General features: G+C 52.4%; 1 protein-coding gene across 4 annotated transcripts in view; it reads left to right on the top strand.

Annotated features, from left to right (window-relative positions):
• Positions 1-25495, top strand: part of ABCC8 (ATP binding cassette subfamily C member 8) — an 83327-nt gene that overhangs the window by 16501 nt on the left and 41331 nt on the right. For all 4 annotated transcript variants that reach the window (XM_004621655.2, XM_055141882.1, XM_055141881.1 and 1 more), the window contains 6 exons: positions 94-336; positions 1375-1563; positions 10375-10539; positions 16832-16987; positions 20206-20340; positions 20492-20654. In XM_004621655.2, the coding sequence (XP_004621712.2) occupies positions 94-336; positions 1375-1563; positions 10375-10539; positions 16832-16987; positions 20206-20340; positions 20492-20654 (1051 nt within the window). The remainder of the gene's footprint in view (positions 1-93; positions 337-1374; positions 1564-10374; positions 10540-16831; positions 16988-20205; positions 20341-20491; positions 20655-25495) is intronic.

Raw genomic sequence — 25495 nt, 5'->3', positions numbered from 1 at the left:
CCCCCCCACTCCCACCCCCGAGCTGTTAGAGGTCAGGGACGGGGTCCCAGGGCCATGCTGCTGTGGTACTCATCGCTCCTGGTGGTCCCGCAGAGATACATCTTCTTCAAGACCCCGAGGGAGGTGAAGCCCCCCGAAGACCTGCAGGACCTGGGGGTGCGCTTCCTGCAGCCCTTCGTGAACCTGCTGTCCAAAGGCACCTATTGGTGGATGAACGCCTTCATCAAGACGGCCCACCGGAAGCCCATCGACCTCCGCGCCATCGGGAAGCTGCCCATTGCCATGCGGGCCCTCACCAACTACCGGCGGCTCTGTGAGGCCTTCGACGCTCAGGAGGTCAGGGTGGTCACCGGCGCGAGTCTCTGAGGGCATCTGGGGACTGACTCCTAGGGGGGGCAGGGTGGGACGTGGACCTTGTAGATGAGGACACGTGCCCCAAACCCCACAGCCTAGCAGGCACAAGCCCAGGACTGAAGATCCGTGACACGATCACAGCTAGACTAGCCCCTGCACTTTAGCCCATCTGACCTAACTCTGTCCAGATGGGGAAACTGAGGTCCAGAGAGGGTTGGCAGTCCCTGGGTGCCCCCGGTACCCTTGCTGCACCCTTTTGAAACTCGAGGAATACAAAAGAGAGGCTGTTTGCTCACTTTCAAACAGGGACTTTAGGGAGGGGCTGGATCGATAGCACAGTGGGTAGGGTGTTTTCCTTGCATGCAGCTGACCCGGGTTCAATTCCCAGCATCTCGTATGGTCCCCTGAGCACCACCAGGAGTAATTCCTGAGTGCAGAGCCAGGAGTAACCACTGTGCAATGCCGGTGTGACCCAAAAAGAAACAAAATAAAATTAAAAAAAAAAAACAACAGGGACTTTAGTCCCCTGTCTTAAGCTAACTGAGGCAAGGGAAACCCCATTGCACTCAGAGGAGTTGAGGCCCAAAGACAGCCTGTGAGCAGCCCAGGCTGGCCTCGAGCTGAGAGGTGGCACAGCTGGTCACCTCCCTCCTTGCCCAGTGTCCTGTGCTGCCTCTGCTTTGATGTGGAGAGAGCAGGGGAACAGACAGCTGCTGGGGCAGGTGACCATGCGCTGACCACCTCCTTACAGTGCTTTCTTCCTCTGATGGCTTCTGCGGCCTTAACTTATCACCTGGCCTCAGTTTCCCCCAGGTAACCCCCAAGAGCAGTGATAGGGCCCCCCAAGGGTGTCCTGGGTGTTGCCATGACTTTTCTCCCCGAGGTCAGTTGTTTGCAGCAGATGTGGTCCCCGGGTTTCTTGAGGGAGCAGGGGGCTTCCTTGGCGGGGGCAGGGGTGAAGAGTGGCCCTGGGAAGGGACGCTCAGCCCCCCTCACCTGGCCTTGGGTCTCCCTGGGCAGCGGAAGGACTCGCAGAGCATGCAGGGTGCCCGGGCCATCTGGCGGGCACTGTGCCATGCCTTCGGGAGACGCCTGGTCCTCAGCAGCACTTTCCGCATCCTGGCTGACCTGCTGGGCTTCGCCGGGCCCCTGTGCATCTTCGGGATCGTGGACCACCTGGGGAAGGAGAACCACGTCTTCCAGCCCCAGGTAAGGCCTCGCTGGGGAGGGGCGGCCAGCAGGTGTGAGCTGGGCTCCTGCGCAGAGCCCCCCCCCCCGACCAGCAGGAGTCTCCCTCAGAAGTGCTCACTGAGCCCCTGGTTGTCAGAAATGCCCCTCAGGACTGATGGCACCCGTGGTACCCACCCTCCGGCCCCCGCCCTGCACTGCGCAGTGTCAGTCACCTGGGAGCTGCAGGAACCAGCCGGTGTCCGCAGCTCCTGCTGTGACCTTTCGGTTCATATCATCTCAGGGGACTCACTTGCCAGGGAGCTGGCCTCCCCATGCTGAGAAGTCTTGGCACCTGTGGTTCTGCAGGGGCTCGTGGGGACTGTTTTTTGAGGACCCAGGGACTGGGACAACTCATGTGGGGTACTAATTATCCCTCTAGGTTTGATCTAGAGCTGCCTTGGTTTTACTAGTACGCTGGGATTTCTCATCAAAAATCCGCAAGGAGGGGCTGGAGTGATAGCACAGCGGGTAGGGCGTTTGCCTTGCATGAGGCCAACCCGGGTTCGATTCCCAGCATCCCATATGGTCCTCTGAGCACCGCCAGGGGTGATTCCTGAGTGCAGAGCAAGGAGTAACTCCTGTGCATTGCCAGGTGTGACCCAAAAAGCAAAAAAAAAAAAAAAAAAATCCGTAAGGGACCAGGGGCATAGCCCAAAGGGCTGGAGTGTGTGAGTGTTTTGCTTGCGTCTCTTTTGGGGCCACACCTGACTGTGCTCAGGGCTTACTCCTGAGCTCAGGGATTAATACCGGCAGGGTTTGTGGGGGGAACCCTATGGGGTGCTGGGGATTAAGTGGGGAATTTAACCCCAGCTGGCTATGTGCAAGGCCCAGAAGTACCTTATGTGCTATACCATCTCTCTGGTCACTGGAGCGCATGTTTTGTATGCAAAAGGCATAGATTGGATCCCTCGTACTGCAGAGTACCCCCGAGCACTGCAGAGGGCCACTCCTCATCATTGTGCCTGGACCGGCTCCTCGCAATGCCAAATAATGATGTGGCAGAAAGTTTCCAGTTCATGAAAATAATTGAGGGCCCAGAGAGAGAGGACAGCAGGGAGGGCACTTGCCTTGCACACAGTTGACCTGGATTTGATCCCCAGCATCCCCATATAGTTCCCCGAGCCTGCCAGGAATAAACCCTAAGCACCACCAGGTGTGACCCAAAGACAAAACAAAATAAGAATAATTGAAACCCATTGAACTACATACTCTTCAATAGCCTTTCTGGCTCTAAAAATGCTACAGTCTGAACTTGGTTGTAGAAAAGAGAGACATTCTTTCTGAGATTTGTTTTCCGCACTCGGGGCAACAGTATCTATTCTGGGGGTGGGGGGCGGGGTTCCGGGTGGGGGTCTGTGGACATGTAGTATTTCTCCTGTTTCCTTGCTGCCACTTAGGTGTCACAAATTAGAAAACTCCTCACTTCTATTAATGAGGCTCAGTTTTATTTTCTCAGCAAGAAATCATCTTTAACAAGCAGCAGAACAAAAGTGATGCTGAGAATTACTAAGTAGAGAGCTTAATAATGTATGACATGCCTTTGTGTAATGTTATTCATCTCATGGGCTCCAAAATTGGAGATATTATTTAATCCTCAAGAGGTTTCTATTAATTTTTTTCTGGAGCTATAATTACTCAGTGATCGCATCTAGTCGGGACTCTCAGACGCTCCAAGTCTGTCTCATCTGTTGTTCACCAAACGTTTAATTCAGCCACACTGTGCGCCAGAGTCAGTGCAGTTGGGGGATATCGAGACAATGGCACAGGAGATTGGGGGCTGTAAAGACAGCCACATAGTGACTACTTCAGTTCCCACACTTATGTGGCCTGCCACACCTTTTTTTTCTGCCACACTGTAGCACTGTCGTCCCTTTGTTCATGGATTTGCTCAAGCGGAAACCAGTCTCCATTGTGAGAATTGTTGTTACTGTTTTTGGCATATCAAATATGCCACGGTAGCTTGCCAGGCTCTGCCGTGTGGGCCAGATAATCTCCGTAGCTTGCCAGGCTCTCCAAGAGGGACAGAGGAATCGAACCTGGGTTGGCCATGTGCAAGGCAAACGCCCTACCCACTGTGCTATTGCTCCAGGCACACTAGGAAAAAAAAAGTTATTCTGCACCCCCACCGGAAATCTAACTTCTATTTTTTTGGAGGGGGAGTCACACTCGGCAATGCACAAGGGACACTCCTGGCTCTGCACTCAGGAATTACTCCTGGTGGTGCTTGGGGACCATATGGGATGCTGGAAATCGAACCCAGGTCAGCCGTGTGCAAGGCAAATGTCCTACCCGCTGTGCTATCACTCCAGCTCCAAATCTAACTTCTTTAAGTGAACACATAGAAAACACCCCCCATTGTACTGTAGGTTACTACCTCTCCTTCAACTTCCAGCACCCTTCCTGACCCCCTGGGAGAAGGTATCAGCCACCTTGGAAACAGTGAATATATGTCTGCCTGCCATGTAAACCTCAAGTCAATCTTTTAGGGTTAGGGTTTTATTCCTTTTTTTCTTCTTTTACTAGTAGCTTGATGGAGGTATAATTCGCATACCAATCTTCTTATGAATCAAATGTTTTGGTGGAGGGCACACCCCGGTGGGGATGCTGAGTAATTTTTTTTTTTTCTGGTATGGCTGCATCTACAGGCAAGGCACATGCCTTAATGTCTGTCAGCCAAGTATTTTCTCCTCCTTTTTACGAACATAAACTTGGAGCTCAGAAAGGCTAATGAACTCTCCCGCAGGAATGCTCCGCTGGTTCGTGTTGGTCGGGACTTGACCCCAAGTCTCTCGTACAGCCGAGCACACACAGCTGTGATGCCAAATGGGTTCTTTTTATTATCAAGCCATCACTTCCGTCCAAGGACTCTGAACTCCCAGGAAAGAGAGAAAAACCTGCCTGCATAATTTTTGTGTGATGTGTTAAACACTATTCTTGGAAGGAAGGAACACAAGGAGAACTACGGCAAGTGACTAATTAATTCTGTCAGTGGTCCTCCAGCTTCCTAGAGATGCTTTCCTTGCAGTGGGCTATGACAGATGAGTACAAGCTGGCCAGGCTAACTCAGACAAACTTTTTTTTGGGGGGGTCACATCTGGTGATGCACAGGGGTTACTCCTGGCTCATGTACTCAAAAATTACTCCTAGCAGTGCTCAGGGGACCATATGGGATGCTGGAAATCGAACCCGGGTCAGCTGCATGCGAGGGAAACGCCCTACCTGCTGTACTATCGCTCTAGCCCCCAGTCAGGCAAACTTTTTATGTAGTCAAGAATGCAAGACTCTTGGTGCCTTAATCTTTCGTGGGTTTTAGTCACTTTAAAATTGACTCAGCCCAGGATGAGAAAGGAAGGGACCATTTCTCTTGTCCACAAAGAGTGTCACTTTTCAATTTGGTCTCACCTCAGACATCACCAGAATATTCCCCACTCTCTGCCACAGCAGCATGGAGCCAGTTGTCCGTGTCGGGGAGAAGTCACGAGAGCCGGCCCCCTTGTCAGACTGGCCACACTTGCTTCTTTCTGCGTATAAGATTCTCTCTGAGCAGGATGTAAGAGGAGCAGCCCTGGGGTGGGGTATGGGGCGCTCGTGGTAGAACATGAGCACGTCCCTGGCACATGGCTGGCTGTGGTCTTGGGGGGTCCCTGAAGCTCTGCCCAGCTTGGCAGCACTTAGAAGTTTAGTTCCTCTGAACATGAGCGGCGTCGTCTCTTTCCTCCCTCTATGTTTCTGTCCCGGCCCTGGGATTGCCTGCTGTCTCGTTGGAATGTTCTTGTCCCAGTTACTTGTCAGCACACCCAGCCCGAGACAGATGGCCTTGCCTCAGTGGCAGCAGGGCCTTATCGGATTTCATATTTGTTCCCCGCAGCCAGATACAATCAGCAAATCACAGACACAGAAACGAGGGCTGAAAGTAAATATAGCCACCCGTGTCAGCCACCAAGAACCCGCCATCACGCCGTTGCCCGGGATATGGCTTCATTCTCCTTTGCACTTCGGGACCCGGAAAATGGGGAAAGGGGTCACGCATTGAGGCCATTAGGTTTATCCCCCTGCCTCCCCACCCACCCACCTCCGCCCCCTCCCCCGTTTCCCCCAGCAGCTCTAAGCCGGAGAGGGGAGGTGCTCTGCTGCGCTTCACAAACACAGCAAGGGCAGTGCCCCAGCCCCGTGGGGCAGCACTCACAGCTCTCCCTGCGCACTGCACAGCCGGACACCCACTGCTTCCTCCCCGCCTGTCCTGTCCTCGCATTCCCTCCCAGGATGCTCACAGTTGGCCACTATCACACTGCCCTTGGCGTCCACAAGGACAAACCTTTCTTCTTTAATGACAGAGGTGTGGCGGATGCCCCCCCTCACCCCCAGCCCTGCAGCCCTTCCTCTGGCTCGTTCCAGCCCCATCTCCCCCCGCCCCACCCCCACCCGCAATCTGTCACCTGCCAGGGGAGGCGCTGATCTGGCTGGAGGGTGAGAAAATTGGATTCATAAAGTACTGCTGGCACTGCAGCCTGCCAGGGCTGCGGCGGGCTGTCAGCTGAGCAGAGGGAGGAAGCATGGGCTGGGCTCCACAGCCTCCACAGCCTCTGCCCCACCGTGGGGACGCGTGTGTGGGTGGGGGAGGGGCGGCGGCGTGTGTTTCTGAATGAGTCCCCCGGGAGCCAGTTTCCGTTCTCTCTGTGTGTCTTCTCTTTGTCCTCCCCACCTCGGTCTGTCTTTCTCTGTGTCCTCTGCCTTTGTGACCGCCACCGTGGGTGACTTGGGACCCGTGTGCATTCCTGTGCTTTTATTCTGTGAGCATGTGTGCTGCTCTCGTGGCAGTGCTCCTGTCCCTGCTCTGGCCTGGACTGCCTCCCTCCCCTTACTCGTCTCTTTCCTGCTGCCAGGACTCAGCTCAGGTGTCCCCTCTTCCAGGAAGCCTTCCAACTGATGGACCTCAAGGTTCCTCCTCTCCACTCCCCTAATTTCTGATGCCTGCACCATCCAAGCACCCCTGATCCCTTTGCCCAGTGTGACCTAGAGTTCTCTGAGACAGGAACTGCCCAGGCTGACCTCTGGGTGCCCAGCACGCAGCTCCCTCCGTGCCTGATGCTCCAGAGGAGAAACGTTCTTCAGCAGAGACAGCAGAAGCCGTCCTCGGTCCAGGGTTTATGCTTACTGGACCTTTGGTGGCCGCGCTGTGGCATGAAATTCCCACCACAACTCTCTGATGTAGATACCTTTTGCGGGCTCATTTTACAGCTGAGGCTCTGGGCGGGTGAGGAGATTACACAAGGGCACAATGAGTCAGAGGAGCTGGTCATGCAAGGCCAGCGCTGACCTCTCCCTCCAGCCCTGTCGCCTGTTTCTGAGGGCTGTGACCCTGGGCACCGCAGCTCTGTGCATCATGCAGGAGCCCCAGGAGCATACTCCCATGCCATTTAGGGTGTTCTCAGCCAGCGAGGGTCCACGTACACGAGGAGGTCTCAGAGCCTGGACTATGCAGCCCAGGTGTGTCTCGGGTGGTGCCATGCAGGTGTTGTTGCACTCTTTCCTACTTACACAAGGATGAAATCACCCAGTGGCACATTTCTCAAATGCATCCGCGCTCTTACAACTGGACTGCGTCCCAAGGGACCTCACCATTCTCTGGGGTTTGGAAGCTTTTGTGGATTTTTTGCACTCTCCTCCTACTGCCCGCCCCCCTGCCACACACACAGCTCTTTCTTGGTGTTAAGTTTCTTTTTTTTTTTCTTTTTTGGGTCACACCCGGCAATGCACAGGGATTACTCCTGGCTCTGCCTTCAGGAATTATTCCTGGCGGTGCTCAGGGGACCATATGGAATACTGGGAATCGAACCCAGGTTGGCCACATGCAAGGCAAACGCCCTACCTGCTGTGCTATTGCTCCAGCCCCTGTTAAGTTTCTTATTCTGTGACAAAGTCCCAGGATAGGCTTTGTTGCTTTAAAATAACACACTGAGCTAGAGAGATAGCACAGGTGCTTGCCTTGCATGTCATTCACTCCTATTTGGTCCCATCAACTACACAAGGTTCCCCCGAGTGCCACCAGGCAGGAGTGTCTCTGAGCATAGAGCCAGAAGTCAGCTCTGAGCGCCGCTGAGAAAACAAAAAGTAAACAAATCTACTAACAGACTCCCGGGTCCAGAGACAGGTGTCTGCGAGGAAGGTCGGAGAGTTTCAATGCAAGTAACACAGGGCCAGAGCTTCCCAGGTCCGCATGCCAGAACCAGACAAGCAGTGCGGTTCGGTCCCCTCCCAATCACAAGTTTGTGGCGGAGACTAGGAGACGCCAGGTCAAATGTCTGGATGAGGTGTAGGCCCTCGATAAGCGTTGCTGGCGTCACACACGGTCGTGTTCCCGTGTGCTCTCTTACCAGCTGTGACCTTGAACCGGCCGAGGGACGGTGGGCTGAGGGTGGTGCCCTCCTTGTGAGGATGTTGTGAGGGCGGAATCTGCACAGACTAGCATTGTGCCCTGCCCCTGGCTTCCTTGTAAGCTCAGCTCTCTCCCCGACAGAATGATTTTAGGATCCACGTTGCTCCTCCTGCCTCTCTCCTATCCCACTTCCCTCCCTTCTTCCCGCTGCCTTTCCTGCGGGTATTGTGACAAGTCAGGTGGGGTCTGGATCGTCAGGCCTTCAGTAAGAATCTGCAAGTGTCCTAGAACCAGAGATGTAGAGCAGGGGTGAAGGCACTTGCCTCGCAGGAAGCTGCCTCCAGTGCTGCACAGGACTCTACGAGCACTGCCAAAATCCTGGCTGAACACAGAGCCAGGGAGAGCCCCTGTGTACCACCAGATGAGGCCCAACTGCCCCCTCCCCCTCCATCTCTCAGGCTGTTCCCTGTGTCTGCATCCCACTGTTCCCTGAAGAAAGAGTTGACACCCCCCCTACACACACACGCACACACACATACACACCTCAGAGCAAGGGAGAGAGAGCTGTTTGCAGGAACAGCTCCATCGAGCAGTGCTCACTAACTTAGAGAGCCCATTGAACCAAGAGACAAGAATGTGTCCATGGGGAATGGGAGACTAACACCCAAGGATGTAAGGGAATGCACCTGCCATAGAGGTGTGGGGGGGGAATGGGATAGAGGTGATGGGAGGGATACTGGGAACATTGGTGGTGGAGAATGGGCACTGGTGGAGGGATGGGTACTTGATCATTGTATGACTGAAACATAAGCATGAAAGTTTCTAAGTCTGTAACTGTACCTCACGGTGACTCATTAAAAAACAAAAATAAAAATAATAAATAAATAAAAAGATCTAATGGATGCAAGAAAAGAAGATAACCAAAAATTAACATAAGTGAAATATAAGTTTCCATAAATTTTAAAGAAGATTGGACTAGGGATAGATTTTTGAGTAAGGTTTCTGAACATTTTTATTGGATTATTTTAACAGATAAAATATAGCTTATATTATAATAGCAATGTAGCACTGTCATCCCATTGTTCATCGATTTGCTTGAGCGGGCACCAGTAACATCTCCATTGTGAGACTTGTTGTTACTGTTTTTGGCATACTGTTTTTGGCACGGGTAGCTTGCCAGGCTCTGCCTTGAGAGTGGGATATTCTCGGTAGCTTGCCGGGCTCTCTGAGAGGGACAGAGGAATCGAACCCAGGTCAGCTGCATGCAAGGCAAACGCCCTACCCGCTGTGCTATCGAGAGTATCCCTATATTGTAATAATAATTAAAAAAAAAAAGAATATGTCTGTGGGGAGGAAGCCCTGCCTACCCACAGGAGCCAGTAATTCTTAACCCAAGAAGAGGACATGGTTTAGAATCCTGACCTTGACTCTCTGTTCCCCAGGCAGGACATAGCCTCAGGCGCCTTCCCATCACCTCCTTCCCTCCCCTCCACAGCCTGCAGCCGCTCCCACAGCCTCCCAAATATCTGGCTGGGCTCAGGGCAGAGTCTGAAGGGGAAGAGGTTGAGCTCGCTTCATGGAAATATTGCTCTGGTTCTGCTGGCAAGTCATGAACCTCATCCAGATCAAAGTTTTCCCGGGAGCTGGGGATGCTGAATTTGGAAACAGACGGGCTGTTGGTCCCCGGTATCATTAGCAACAGAGTCAAATATTTGTTTCTCTCCACTGCATCTCATGTGAGATCTGGCCGGAGATGCAGCCAAAAAGACCCTTCTCGGGGAAAGGAGTTCAGTGGGGGGGCGAGGGGAGGTAGGAATCTTTGCCAACTTTTCCAGCTGATGAGTTCCCATCTCTTAGCTGGGAGCGCTGCAGGGGCCTGTTCTCACTAGTCTTTTCTGCTCCCAAATAATGCCACAGCAGACTGCTGGGGAGTGTGGGACGAAGCCTGGAGCTGGTTCCGTGCCCGTGTGCAGAGACCATGCATCATGAGGTTGGCTCTCGCAGCTGTGCTCGGGGCTGTTCTGTGATTCATTCCGCTGATTCTCGTTCCATTCAGGGGGAGCGCCTCTGGGTCTGCTGGCCACAATACTGAAAATCATACCAGCACGAAGGTTGGGCCTAAGCCCCGTTCTTCTCCCTCAGAGGGGGTCTGAGGGGTCTAAGCCAGAGGTTTTCAACCTCTTGAGACCTTCACATTCCCACCAGTCCATAGTCCAGTGGCTGAAACCACTGGTCTAGACTGCCCTCCCTGAGGCCGGGAGAAAGCTTTATTTGAAGCATCATCCATCAGCAGTTTCACAGGCTTGACAAGCACGGAGAGTCCTAGAGTAGAGGCTATAATGGCATAGGGACAGGTACTAACCGGGCCTTCTAACCAGCTGTAACCGTCACCTGCGAATTTCTCTTTCCCACAGACACAGTTTCTGGGGGTCTACTTTGTCTCCTCCCAAGAATTTCTGGCCAACGCCTACGTCTTAGCCGTGCTGCTCTTCCTCGCCCTCCTCTTGCAAAGGACATTTCTGCAGGCATCCTACTACGTGGCCATCGAAACGGGAATTAACTTGAGAGGAGCCATACAGGTATTTGCATGATTTCCCCCCCTTCTCTTCATAGTAAAACTGACCTTATTCCGCCTCAAGGATACTCAGTAATTCTGCTCTGAATTTGTTTGCTGCTTTTACCCCATGCCTTGAAATGATGCCCATCCATATGGCAGTGTGAGATAGCGGGGGATGTCCTGGGCTGCACCTGGGGAAGGCGATGCTTGTTGCCCAGCCCTGACTGTGCAGCCTTGAATGGGACCGAGCTTATGCATAGAGCACACAAAACTCTTTCCTGCTGGGTGTAGATGCAGTGCAAAATCCTCCTCAGACCCTCCTCCAGTCTTCTCCAGTGCCAAAAGAAAAAGGGAAAAGAAGAAAGGAAGGAAGGAAGGAAGGAAGGAAGGAAGGAAGGAAGGAAGGAAGGAAGGAAGGAAGGAAGGAAGGAAGGAAGGAAGGAAGGAAGGAAGGAAGGGAGGGAGGGGAGGGAGGGAGGAAGGAAGGAAGGAAGGAAGGAAGGGAGGGGAGGGAGGGAGGGAGGGAGGGAGGGAGGGAGGGAGGGAGGGAGGAAGGAAGGAAGGAAGGAAGGAAGGGAGGGGAGGGAGGGAGGGAGGGAGGGAGGGAGGGAGGGAGGGGAGGAAGGAAGGAAGGGAGGGAGGGAGGGAGGGAGGGAGGGAGGAAGGAAGGAAGGAAGGAAGGAAGGAAGGAAGGAAGGAAGGAAGGAAGGAAGGAAGGAAGGAAGGAAGGAAGGAAGGAAGGGGAGGAAGGAAGGGGAGGAAGGAAGGAAGGGGAGGAAGGAAGGGGAGGAAGGAAGGAAGGAAGGAAGGAAGGGGAGGAAGGAAGGAAGGGGAGGAAGGAAGGGGAGGAAGGAAGGAAGGAAGGAAGGAAGGGGAGGAAGGAAGGGGAGGAAGGAAGGAAGGAAGGAAGGAAGGAAGGAAGGAAGGAAGGAAGGAAGGAAGGAAGGAAGGAAGGAAGGGAGGAAGGAAGAAAGGAAGGGAGGGAGGAAGGAAGGGAGGAAGGGAGGGAGGAAGGAAGGAAGGAAGGAAGGAAGGAAGGAAGGAAGGAAGGAAGGAAGGAAGGAAGGGGAGGAAGGAAGGAAGGAAGGAAGGAAGGAAGGAAGGAAGGAAGGAAGGAAGGAAGGAAGGAAGGAAGGAAGGAAGGAAGGAAGGAAATGTTTATGGCATACCATAACATTGTACTATCCCGAGAGAGCCACTATGACCCATCTTAGCTGTTTATTTTCTGGTCACAGTGAAAGACTGGGTCTTCTCCGGGTCACAGTGGGAGACTGGGTCAGGTCTGCTTCCGGGTCACAGTGGGAGACTGGGTCTCCTAGGTGCCTTCGACCATGCTTCTGCCAGTGGGGGCTCCCAGCTCAGAGCTGGTTGGAAGGATGAGCCAAGTGAGGGAGCATTCTGAGCCCCTTTTAGACAAGGTGGTGACGGGGATTGTCTAAATGGGAGGGTTCCCACGAGAAGGTGGGTACAGTTGTCAGAGCAGGGCATCCGGGGAGAGGGTGGTTTACATAAGACAAATTTGTTTTCATCTTCAGTTGGGGCTGGTGCGGCTGCTACACAATCACCCTTTCTGCAGTGGTGCTCTGCCACCCTTCTCACGTGACTTTTGTCTCCTGAGTCAGGAGGATGCTAGAAATTGCCACTATTTCTGGCAGTGCCTGTCAGTGAGAAGAAAGGTGGAGCCACAGGAGGGAATTGTGCTTCTTTAAAAACCGTGATGTAGGTCTCTGGAGAGATAGTACAGGAGTTGAGGCACCTGCCTTGCACCTAGCTTGAATGATGCCTGAGCATAGGGCCAGGACTGAGTCCCGAGTACTGCTGCGTGTGGTTCCAATCACTCCCACCCAACCCCTGCAAAACACAAAACAAAACAAACGCAAAAACATGGGGGTCATGAAAGAAATTAAAATAAAACCATAACGCACAAGCTCTCCCTGGTGCTGAGAACTTGACCTCTGGTCATCCCTCGAAAGGCTACACAGTGTGGCCTTTAACCTTACCATCTACATGTGCCTGCTAAAAATTCTCCTTGGAAAAGGGGAAAAAAAGAAGGGACAACTAACAGGTTTCAGCACTCCCCACTGAAGGCAGTAGAACTCTCAGAAGTTATCAAATCCCAAAATGTGGTGTTTTTTTTTTTATTTTTTTATTATTTTTTTTTTAATTTTTTTATTTTTTTTTATTTATTATTATTTTTTTTAATTTTATTGAATCACCATGTGGAGGGTTACATAGTTCTCAGGATTATGTCGGTTATACAGTTCTCAAACACCCTTCACTTCACCAGTGCCCATCTTCCATCACCAACCCCCCCAGTATACCTGCCGCCCCCTCCCACCTCCCCAGTCCCAACCCTTGCATATGATATGTTTCACTTCGTTTACGCCTTATTTCGATTACATTCCATGTTTCAACACACAACTCACTACCGTTGTTGGGGTTTCCCCCAAAAAAGAAAAGCAGTCCTATTGCCAAGGAGGCATTTGATAGTTCTCCATTGCTAAGAATATAGAGATATTAAGTCCCGCTGTTTGTTACATAGTTTTTCTTTTTTCCCCCTTGCCCCGCGCCACCGAGTTCACGCCTGTTTTAGTAATCTCCACGCTGCCTGACAAGGGAAAAAAAAACCGAAAAGGATGGTTATTTCCCGTCATCAGCAGGCGTGGGGCTCTGGCTTAGTTGATAGACTTGTAGAGTATCTGTAAGCAGTCTCTGGAACCGAAGGTCTTGCGCTGGTATCGGCTCCGGCTCGAGATTCCACCAGCGTCCCGCTGTTCCTTGTACATAATTTTTCCCCTTATATCCCATTCCCACGCCACCAGGTCTGTTTGCTTAATGGACATCACACTGTAGTTGATGACACACCGCGTTTCTTCCCGAGAAAGAAGAAAATTTCTTCTCAGCCGGCGTGGGGATATAGCTTAGTTCAGTCTAGTGAGATGGCTACCCCTTTGATTGCCTTCAATATTTCAGCAACAGACTTACTATTAGGATCTCCCACAAAAGTCCGCCCCATTAGAAAGGAACCATTACATATTGCTCATACTAAGATGACATTAAGTCGCGCGGCCGCTGCCGCGGCCGCGCGGTTTTGGGTTTCTGTATAAAGTCCAGGGAAAGTACAACCAGAAATAACATCACTACAAACTTTTACCCTTTTATGGTGCTCATAAGATGGAGAAACCTAGAGAGAGGCTCGGCGTCTCCGTTTTGCGCTCAGGAAAACCGCGGCCCCTGCGCTGTGCTCAGGAGGGAGGAGTTGAGAGAGAGACAGGTTAAAAGAATTGGGGGATGCCCGGGTCCCACAGCTTCAGCACGCCTTGGGGTCTCTGGTCCCATGCCGGAATTAGTTCAGTGGGCTGCTTGGGGTCCGAGGGCGCTCCCTCGGGCCCCTCCATCATGCTCCTTCCACAGCCGGGTCCAAAAGGTGTGGTGTGTTTTTTTTAAAACAAAAAATGAGTTCTTGAAGAATGTTCCTCGGAATCATTGAGTGGTCCCTCTGGGATCCAAGATCAGAAGGTTTTCAGAAAACGGACTAAAAGGAGAAAGGGACAGCCTGGGCTGGGAGCAGTGCCAGGGTCCAAGTTTATCTCGGTGACATTTATACGAAAAGGCAGCCTCGGAGTTGTATAGTGTGCAAGCTGTATGGCCGCCCGTAGCAGAAATGCTCACACCCACTGGTGTTTCACTGAGGAAGCAAAGTTGGTCCACAGGAACGGCATCCTATGAGAATGACTAGAAGTGCTGGGACCGTCTAAGATGAACTCAGACTCGTTGGGATTCAGAGGTGGAAAGAGCTCAGGAAAGTTCAAGATTATCCAAGATTCATGGAGGTTTCCAAGGTGGTAGGAACCAAATTGTCTCTGCGACCAGAAAATCTCTCTGAAAATCTCAGCCTCCCCCAGACCTCTCCCGTGACAGCAGGTATACACCACCACCAGCAACAGCCAATTTTCTAGTTGAATGGTTTTGTAATTTAATTTCCCTGCTATTTGAATGTCATAAATCACACAGGCCCAATATTTTCCCATTATGCTAAAAGAGTCAAATATTTTTTTATGTATTAGCAATGTAATTGCTTTTTATCAAACTGTCAGTGAATCTTTTGCATTGGTAAGAAGGATTAATTTGCGTGGCGCAAAAAGGAAATGCTGGCATTAATTATGGAAACAAATTAGAAAGAAAGGGACTCTTCCTTTCAGAAGACTTACAGAAAATAGGTACAGGTCTATAGCTTCAGGAGAATAAGCTTGAGAATAATCACCGTTCTTGCATAAGTCATTAGGCACAATTCCTGTACTATATATAGGGTTTTTTTTTTATGTGCATGTACCAGCTCTGAATTAGCTGTATGCCTGCATCCTCTGCTTCTTTTTTCACATAATGCTTGATTTGATCAATTACCCTGTAACCGTATTTCACTGAAACGACAAGTATTGCTTCTTTTTGGAGACTGATTTTACCTAACTTAGAATGTGCTTCGACTTGTCTCAAGGAAGTCATTGCAATTATTCTAAACCGTCCCATGGTATATATCAAGTCACGGAGAGGCTTAGAATCAGCTCACGCTGTAAGCAAACCTGAGCCCCAGGAAAGCCTGGCCTTACGAAAAGGATAGATTAAGGGTCGAGAATCACCTTACGACAGAACACATGGTCGAATTTCACTTAGGAGTTGGCATCCCAGGGACCGTAGTGATAACACAGCGGGTAGGGTGCTTGCCTTGCTGACCCGGTTAGATCCTTGGCATCCCATCTGGTCCCCTGATTCCACCGGGAGTGATCCCTGAGTGCAGAGCTAGGAGTAAGCCCTGAACAACACCAGGTATGCCGCTCACCTCCCAAAAGAGCTGACATCCCTTGGATATTTAAAACAAGAATTATTTTTTTCTTGTTGGAGAGCATGGAGCTGAAAGTTACCATCTTTCTGGAGACAGAATCTCTGCACAAGCAGTGCTTTTAGCGTCAGACCTCAGGAGAGGCCCTTGCTCTATCTGATCTTGCCTGCCCTCAGGCATCAGGAGAGGGCCGCACTGGGGCTGACTGATGTTCATAACTCGGTCACAAGCTGAGCCCTTATTTTGTTTCAAGGCTCCATTAAGCTGGCCTTGGCCCCAGAACTTCCCCACTCCCTGGTTGTAAACAGTCGCTTTGGAACAGAAGGCTCGTCCCAGTTCATCACTTCCGTGGCTCTGAGATGTAGTCTCCCCTGGCGTCTGGCAAATCTAGAATACAGCTGGACATGAAGGTCTGCTTGTAAGATTTATGAGCTAGGGACTGGAGCGATAGCACAGCCGGTAGGGTGTTTGCCTTGCACGCGGCTGACCCGGGTTCAATCCCCAGCATCCCATATGGTCCCCTGAGCACCACCAGAAGTAATTCCTGAATGCAGAGCCAGGAAAAACCTCCGTGCATCGCCGGGTATGACCCAAAAAAGAAAAAAAAAAGAGAAATTTATGAGCTAATTGAGTTGAGAGAGAAAGAGAGAGAGGTTTATCCAGCAAGGGTGTTGCTTGCCTTGCCCCCCCCTGCACCCCTCCTTGAAACTTTGCCTCTCTGACTCCCTCTGTCTGCTCTCTCTTTTTTTAATTAATTTATTTTTTCAATTAGTGAGTCACCGTGAGGGTACAGTTACAAATTTACCCATTTTCGTGCTTGTGTTTCCCTCATACAAAGTTCGAGAATCCATCCCTCCACCCGTGTCCATTCTCCACCACCAATGAACCCAGTATCCCTCCCACACTCCAATCCTGTCCTCCCCCCCACCCCACCCCACCTCTGTGGCAGGGTATTCCATTTTGTTCTCTCTCTCCTTTTGAGTGTTGTGGTTTGCGATAGGGGTATTAAGTGGCCATCATGTTCAGTCTCTAGTCTACTTTCAGCACAGCACGCATCTCCCTTCCCGCGCGGGATCTCCAACCACATTTTACTTGGTGTTCCCTTCTCTATTCGGGCTGTCTTTCCCCCAGCATGTGAGGCCAGCTTCTAAGCCATGGAGCCAACCTCCTGGTATTATATACTACTATTCTTGGGTATTAGTCTCCTACTCTATTATCTTATATTCCACAGATGAGTGCAATCTAGAAACAGAGAGACAGACATAGAAAGACAGACATAAAGTCTGTCTGCTCTTTACCTCCCAGAGCGTTTGTTTCCTTGTGTGTAGGGCTGGAAGAGTCACACAGCACCCCCTTACAGAGCTTTCCTCAGGGGGCCCATGAAGAAAAGCCTGGAAGCCTGGGCACAGTGTAGACACACGGTGCCCCGCGTCCTGAGGACAGGTGATGAGTATAAAAACATCTCTCTCATTTCCAGACCAAGATTTATAATAAGATTATGCATTTGTCCACTTCCAACCTATCCATGGGCGAGATGACCGCCGGCCAGATCTGTAACCTGGTTGCCATCGACACCAACCAGCTCATGTGGTTTTTCTTTCTGTGCCCAAACCTCTGGGCTATGCCAGTCCAGGTAAGGAGGGCTCGGGGAGGTCACAGGGGGCACGAATCCAGAGTCTGTTGGTCCTTGTCGAGTGATTAGGAGCTCGCCCTTTTCCAGTCCACGTTGCTGCCTGCACTGTCATCATCTGGTGTGTCAGGAGCTGTACCCCTGGCGCCCTGTACTGTCTCACACTTGGCAAGAGATCAGGCCATGGGTTGGAGCGATAGCACAGTGGGTAGAGCGTTTGCCTTGCACACGGCCAACCCGGGTTCAATTCCTGGCATCCCATATGGACCCCCGAGCACTGCCAGGAGTAATTCCTGAGTGCAGAGCCAGGAGTAACCCCTGAGCACCACCAGGTGTGATCCAAAAAGACAAAAAAAAGAGATCTCGCCATCTCTCCTGATGATCAGGGAAGGTGATATTGTGAAGCTTTTAAAACTACAGCCAATATTGGGGCTGGAGCAATAGCACAGCGGGTAGGGCGTTTGCCTTGCACGCGGCCAACCCAGGTTCGATTCCCAGCATCCCATATGGTCCTCTGAGCACTGCCAAGAGTGATTCCTGAGTGCAGAACAAGGAGTAACCCCTGTGTATTGCCAGGTGTGATCCCCTTCCAAAAAACTATAGCCAATATTAAACATATATGTGTAGGGTAATACTGCATGGGACATGCTTGCAGGGCTGGGCCTATGGCTGAGTGGCAGAATGCACAGCCTGCATGCTTGAGGCTCTGGGTTGGTGCCTGGGGTTGTTCTGGGGTCACAGAGCCCAGGGGAAATGCTCCAGGACAGTCCGGCATGGTGGTCAGGACTGGCTCCGGGTGGTACTGGGGGTCATGTTGGGGCAGGGCTTGAACCCGGGGCTCCTGTCATGCAAAGCACACGCTCAACCCTTTGCCCACCCTCCCCGGCCCTCACGAAGTATTTTCCCTCAAAAAAGAATAAATTCCAAAATAGCCGGCTCCGTGCACACATGACTAAATTGGAATGTGTATTTATACACTTGCGTGGATCCAAACAAGAACTGGAAGGCTGCACGGTAGGATTACAAACGATTTTTATTTTCTTTCTGCTCAGCATGCATTTATCTCTGGTAGTCAGAAGTAGGGCTGCTTGTAGAGTCACGACTGGGGCTGGCTGAGAAGGAGCTGCGGTCTCCCCACACATGACGGCCTGGGCGGGGCTGCCCCCTCTCCCAGCCACAGTCCCTCCCCATTAAATTGTGATCCCCAACAATTATTTGCTCGGGATCCCAGGCCATCCCCAGAGAAATTTAGATCCCAGGGGACTGCCTGGTGCAGTGAAATCATCCGCACTTAGTGAGACAGGCTGCCGACTCAGTATTTAAACTCTCTGAGCCTCAGTCTCTCCATCTGTGGAATGATCCCCACCCTCGGCAGCTGCTATGATGATTCCATTAGCTGATATCAGCCAAGGCCCAGGGTCAGCCATAAAAGAATGACTGGGTAAGTGACCAGCTACCTGTCACCGGCAGGTTGTGATGTGAAGGCTTTCCCAGGGCCAAATCCAGTGCTTCTCTGGATACAGATTCCATCAGCCTGAATCTCCGGTCAATTTCACTGTTCCCCCTCAGCTGTTCAGCTTATATTTGAAAACGTTAAAAACAAATTGAAGAGACGGCTCATCCAGGGAGGCAGCTCCTTGAGAGAGGGATGAAGAGTGGGATTCTGATGGAGTTTCACCCCCCAGGCCCTTTTGCCTTCCATGGTCCCTAAAAGGGCTGGAGAAGGGAATTAGCGAGTGCTTCTAACTCAGTTCCTGGTCTTTTGTCTTTTCTGTGGTGCTTTTGGTTGGGAGGGGAGGGGTTCACTTGGGGGCCACACCCAGTGGTACTCAGGGCTTACTCCTGGTTCTGTGTTCAGGGATCACTCCTGGTGAGCTCAGGGAACCATATGGGGTGCCTGGGATAGTCCACCGTGCACAAGGCGAGCTCCCAACCCTCTGTACTATCGCTCCAGCTCCTGTTGTGTTTTCTGGAACCACCGTTGTGATTTTGCTCACCAAACCTGCTGCCCTGGCATCCTTACTCTTCCATTTCATGTTTAGCTCACATGCAACATTGCTAGAAATATTAATACTAAAAGCTGATAGCCCCTGCCCTGCGCCTGGTTCTGCTCCAGACTCTCAGCCCTGGGGAGTAGGAAATTATTTCCACATAAATCAATTACCTTTGCTCATGGATTGAGAAGTATCATTTACTTTTATGTTCATCATAGCTCACAGGCTTTGCCTTTGCACTTAGAGCTGTCGTCAGTTCTCAAGATTTAGGAGTTGCTACGGTGTCTTTGTTCTGCTCCGGAGTCTATGTGCAAGCCTGATCGGTAGCAGGGTGTGGGGGTTTCACAGGACCATTGGGGGCTGAGAATGCCCATTCCTTGTCCAGGGTGACTCTGACTAATTTGGAAAAAAATGTTTTGGCCATCTAGACTTTTTAAAAGATAAGAACTTGGGCCATGCTTGCCTCGCACGTGGCCAATCCAGTTTCAATCCCCGGCATCCCATATGGGCCTCAAATACTGCTAGGGGGGCTGGAGCGATAGCACAGCAGTAGGGCGTTTGCCTTGCATGTGGCCGACCCAGGTTCGATTCCCAGCATCCCATATGTTCCCCTGAGCACCACCAGGAGTAATTCCTAAGTGCAGAGCCAGGAGTAACCCCTGTGCAGTGCCGGGTGTGACCCAAAAAGCCAAAAAAAAAAAAAAATCCCTTGAAGGCAACCAGAGAAGTCATGATCCTGACACTCTGGGGGCTAGCGAGAGTCACTTACACTTCATGAATATTCAGAAGCAGGCAACATTTCCATAAATCTAGCTAGCGGCACTGCTTGGTAAATTCTCCCTTCAGAGCACTCTGGGCAGGCTCGCTAAAATTTTGAAGGTGCCAGGAGCAGAAGAAAGAAAAGCAAATGCTCAGAGCCCAGACTGAGTCCGTCTGGCATGGGAGGAGCAGTCTTGCCCTTTTGCTCACACAGAGCGCAGTCTGGTGGCCCAGGGACCAGACTCAGCCCGGAGGTTCCACTGTGAACCTCAGACTCACCCAGGGTTCCTGCACACCCGCCCTCCTGCAGAGAGATGGGGACCTTCTGTTTGCCCCGCTTTGTCCCTCCTCCGCCACCGGGAGACAGTTGAAAACCTGGACATCAAGGCACGTCCCCCTCCAGTGGAGCTGGGTCATGGGGGGTGGGTGGGTTTTGAAGCCGCTCACCCCCAGAACCCCTCCTCTCAGATCATCGTGGGCGTGATTCTTCTCTACTACATCCTCGGAGTCAGTGCCTTAATTGGAGCTGCGGTCATCATCCTACTGGCCCCTGTCCAGTACTTCGTGGCCACCAAGCTCTCCCAGGCCCAGCGGAGCACACTGGTGAGGGTCCCCTCTCCCCACCCCCAGGCCATGCATGTCTGCCCACTCTATTCACCCCTCAGTTTCTTTGTCTGTGAAGTGGGGCGGATGTGAATGGGGGTGGGGGGGGCAGGGAGCCCCAGGTCAGCTATGGCTTGGCCATCCCCGGCAGGAATATTCCAACGAGAGGCTGAAGCAAACCAATGAGATGCTCCGAGGCATCAAACTGCTCAAGCTGTACGCCTGGGAGAACATCTTCTGCACCAGGGTTGAGCAAACGCGTAAGAAGGAGATGACCAGCCTCAGGGCCTTCGCTGTCTACACGTCCATCTCCAGTGAGTCCGAAGCTGCTGCTGTTGCTACGGGGAGCAGCGATAAGGGCTAGGCTGGGGTCAGGGTCTGTGGGGGCAGCCAGAGGGGAGAGGGGGGGACTGGGAGGCTTTGGGATCATCCCATCCAGGCCAGCCCTGAAGTGTCTCGGAAGCCAGCGGGCTGTCCAGTGAGGGACCCTGAGTACTGAGCCCACCTTGAGTAGGGCAGTGCTGGCCTGCCGGGCACTGCGGTGAGAGACAGACAGGATCAAGGAGATGCAGGTGGGTGAGCAAGAAGCAGCAGTGACGCTCAGGGACACACCCAGGGATGCTCAGGGATGCTCTGTGCTTGAGGCTCACTTCTGGTGGTGCTAGGGCCAGGGTGGGGCTGGGGAGGGATGAAAGCCAGGCCTCAGTATCCTGAGTCATCTCTCTGACCTGAGGAAGGTGCTCTCTGAGGAACAGAAGCTCTCACTTACAGTGCTCACATGGGGAGGGTGACACATGACCAGGTGTTCTAGGAACCTAAAGTCTAGCAAATTGAGCCAAACAGGCCTAAAGTTATTATTATTATTATTATTATTAATTATTATTATTTTGCTTTTGGGGTCACATCTGGTGATGCATAGGGATTACTCCTGGCTCATGGACTCAGGAATTAGTCCTGGCAGTGCTCTGGGGGACTATATGGGATGCTGGGAATCAAACCCAGGTCGGGCGCATGCAAGGCAAACGCCCTCCCCACTGTGCTATCACTCCAGCCCCGCCTAAAGTTATTTTTTAAAAATTCCTAGATCCCAATAGACACGCCTGTTACTCCCCTTTCCAGAGAACAAGGGAATCTAGTGGCAAACACTGACTGAACAAGGAGCAGATAATGAATTAATGTCACAGGAGAATGTCTGCAGGGGCAGGAATCGGAGAATTGATCTCTTGAGCCCTGGAGGTGATCAGATAGTCTGAAAGAGATAATAGAATGTTGGTGAGAAATCACTCAAGGCAGGTGTACTCTCGACAAGGTCCAAACATAAAGCACCAGAAGGAAGAGGGTCAGATGAGCTTCCACAATGGAAACTTCACTTCCTGAATTTCTTTGTATTTGGGTCATACAGGCAGTGCTCAGGGTTTACTCCTGGCTCTGCATTCAGGGATCATTCCTGGTGGCCTTGGAACTCCACCAGGGGGTGCTGAAGATGGGCCGTTTGCAAGGCAAGAGTCCTATCCACTGTACCATCACTCTGGCCCTCAGTTACTGTATTTGAAACACAGGGTAAAGAGAGCATCTGTGTGGGGCCAGAGAGATAGCCTGGCAGGGAGGGTGCCTGCCCTGCACACAACCAATCTGGGTTTGATCCCTGGAATCCCATATGGCTCCCCCAAGCAGTGCCAGGAGTAATTCCTGAGCAAAACCCAAACCTCCCACCAAAAATAAAGCATCTGTGAATCTGTGAACGCAAATACCTTTGTGTACCAGGAAGGGGAGGGGTGAATGGAAGATGTTTTCTGCTGGGGAGGGGGGTGTCTCTCAGATGGGAAATTGAGGCAGCCTCCTCAGGGCCCCTCCTGACCGAACCCCATTGCCCAGTGACAGTTTTCCACACTGGATTCTGAGCCTCGGGCTGTTTCTCACGAAGGGCTGGAGGCTGAGCTGGGGGCCAGACTCGGAACACAGGGGGCACCGTCTCTGCGCTGCTTTCTCAGGGTGGAAGAGACTCAGCTGGGCACCGAGGGCCTGGGGAACAGGAGGTGGGGTCAGGGGAACAGGGCACCCCCGCTGCTCCCCCACCTGGAATTGACCCTTTTGCTGGGACCAAGAAGTTTCCGGCCTCTGGGGGGGCAGGTGGGGACTGGGGAGCCGGGAAAGAGCAGAGAAAGGAGGTCACACAGCTGTGATGCCAATGGTCACATGGCTCTGCTGGGGCCAGTGGCCACCGCCCCAAGGGGCTCCCCAAGACAGGACATGCATTGAGTGAGTGTGTCCTGGACCTCAGGTGGGGTTTGAGGTCCGGCCAGTGGGGTCAAGCTGTCCCTCAGCCACAGCAGCTTCCGGGTGTATGTTCTGCCAGGGTCCATGTGTCAGGCAGTTGTGCACAAGTCTGACAGCTGCCCCCCTCTACCCCCAAGATGCACCAAAACAGGGTTGGACCCAGAGTCTCCTGTTTCCTCTCTGCTCCAAACCTGGGGGCCTTTATTTTTTAAAAACAAGGGCACACTAAATTTTTATCAGGAGTGGTAATATGCAGACTTGACTCTGAAATAAATCCTAAATCTAGATTTCAGTTACATGTGCACCAAGTCTTGAAATCAGAAAAAAAAAAAACAGTCAATAAATGAGCTGACAGTGAAATTAGCATCACGAAAGCCTAAGATGCTCCTTAATTTTGCTTCCCTGAATAACAAGAACTGAACATCCAACCATGGATAGATAGGTGTGCTTTTGAGAAAATAAGCAGCCATCACCTTTCACCAAGGGAACTGGGACAGGTACTGTCCACTTGCTTTGGCTAACAGGCTGACAGGACTCAGTCCTGGCTGTAACCCTGGGGTCTTTTTTTTTTTTTTTGGCTTTTTGGATCACACCCAGCAATGCTCAGGGGTTACTACTGGCTCATGCACTCAGGAATTACTCCTGGCAGTGCTTGGGGTACCATATGAGATGCTGGAATCGAACCCGGGTTGGCCACGTGCAAGGCAAACGCCCTACCTGCTGTGCTATTGCTCCAGCCCCAACCCTAGGGTCTTAGGGCCACCAATCCCCTGTGGCCCAGCCTGCCATGGGCCTATGGAAAGAAACGTCTGGGGAGCCACAGAGAAACAGCCCCACCTCCTTCTTCTGCAAGCCCCGCCTTTCCCTGAGACCACTGTGTGACAGTGACCCCCGTTATGGGGCTGCACCCCAGGTCCAGGTGGCTCCGTCTAGGTATCCCCCCAGTGACAACAGCAGCTGGGGTGAGAGAGGGCTTGCCCCACAGCCAGGACACTCCTCCTACAGCCAGCCGAGGTCGGGCAGCTTCCTGCTGCTGCCAGGGGAGAGAGGCAAGGGGAAGGGCCAGGATATCGGAGACCCCAGGACCCCTGAATTCCTCCAATGAGCAGAGTAGGGGCAGCACCCTACAAAGTGGGGGCAGCTGGCAGCCACTTGGCCCATGGGGGACATGCATCCATGTCCTGCTTTTCTGCAGCAGCCCAGGACGCTTGTCCAAGCCCTCGGCAGTCTAGGACACCTCAGTTCCCAGCTAGCCCTCAGCAGAGGGGCCAGGGCCTTGGCAAGGGCCCCCAGGCCCCAAGGAAAAGGTCTTCATTGTCACAAACCGATAGGACTCTGTGCAGGAAGAGGGGTCTGCCCAGGGCCCCCAACCCAGCCACCCCCAAGGCTGAGCAGAGTAGCTGGACTGGCCCTGGGAGGGGCAGAAGAGCAGAGAGAAGCCCCTGGGAGACCTGTGGAATCCCAGGCGGGCACTGTTGGCTCTTCCTCCTGTGTCTGTCTTGGTGTGGGCCCCAGGGGTGGGGGTGGGGGTAGTGGCGGTGCCCCCCCCAGCTGCAGGTGACATTTGAGGGGTGTTGGGGGGAAGTGAGACCCCCCCAGTGCAGGTAGGCAATTTGAGTGCATTTTCATTGCCCTCCTGCCTTCTGTTTTGTCCCCAGGGATTAGGACACAGGTCATTAGCTGCAGGTAATGGGGCAGCTTTCCTCCTCCCGGCGCCAGCCTTGTGGGCTCCGAGTCCTGTTTCCTGACGGGACCCAGCCAGCCTGGCTCAGCCTGGCTCAGTCCTGCAGGGAGACTTGGTGATGGGTCTAACCCCCCCTCCCCGCCCCCTACACTGTCTGCTGTCAGCATCCCGGAGTGCAAGGCAGGGCTGCCCAGCACAGGGAGTGGAAAAGCAAACAGCTACACTGTCTGGGAAAGCTGCTCCCTGATCCCTGGGGGTCTGGCCTTTGCTGGGAAGCCAGCGAGCATCCATTCAGCTGGCCCCCAGCACTCAGCTGCGGGCGCGCACTTAATCCCCATTATCTGGGCAGTTGGGGGCAGGGAAGGCCCCATTGCACAGAGGAGAAGATGGAGGTGAGAGGAAGCTGCAGGGAGATGCGAGGACTCTGTGGGATCTAAAGTTAGTAAAGAATGGAGATGGAGGCCGGAGTGATAGCACAGCGGGTAGGGTGTTTGCCTTGCACGCGGCCGACCCGGGTTCGATCCCCGGCATCCCATATGGTCCCCCAAGTACTGCCAGGAGTAATTCCTGAGTGCAAAGCCAGGAGTAACCCCTGAGCATCACTGGGTGTGACCCAAAAATAAAAAAAAAAAAGAATGGAGATGAAGGATGCTCAAGTGGACGGTGGACTCCTCACCCTAGCTGTGTAGGTGGTGGCATGGGCGGTGCCTCACCGGTGGGCGGGGCTTCGCTGGGACACGCCCCTTCGGCGGGCCTTCACTTTTCTTTGAAGAAGCTGTGACCTCAGGGTCCAGGCTGGCCGTGTGCTTGGGAACCAGCTTTGTGGGACTGACAGCGGTCCTGGACTCTCCAGTCAGCCAGCCAAGGCCTCGCTGTTTCCTCTATCTTTTATTTAGGCGGGGGCCAAACCCAGTGGTGCTTGGGACTTTAAAAATGTCAATGATTTTTTTTTTTTAATATTGAGCTGATTTTAATCTTCTGTAAGAAAATTACTTGCTCTTAGGAGATATATGCCAAAGACACAATGTTTCAGGACTAGCCTATATAGCTACAGTTTTATTTACCTAGCAGGAGAGAAGGGAAGGAAGAAAGAATAAAGCAAACACAGTGAAATGTTTGCACTTGGATCACACCTGGAGGGGCTCGGGGTCACCATATGTGGTGCCTGGGATCGAACCCAGACCTGCCGTGTTC

Source organism: Sorex araneus, chromosome 6, assembly GCF_027595985.1.
Source record: "Sorex araneus isolate mSorAra2 chromosome 6, mSorAra2.pri, whole genome shotgun sequence".
NCBI lineage: Eukaryota > Metazoa > Chordata > Mammalia > Eulipotyphla > Soricidae > Sorex > Sorex araneus.
Note: the sequence above shows the minus strand (reverse complement) of the source record. Positions and strands in the feature narration are given on the sequence as shown.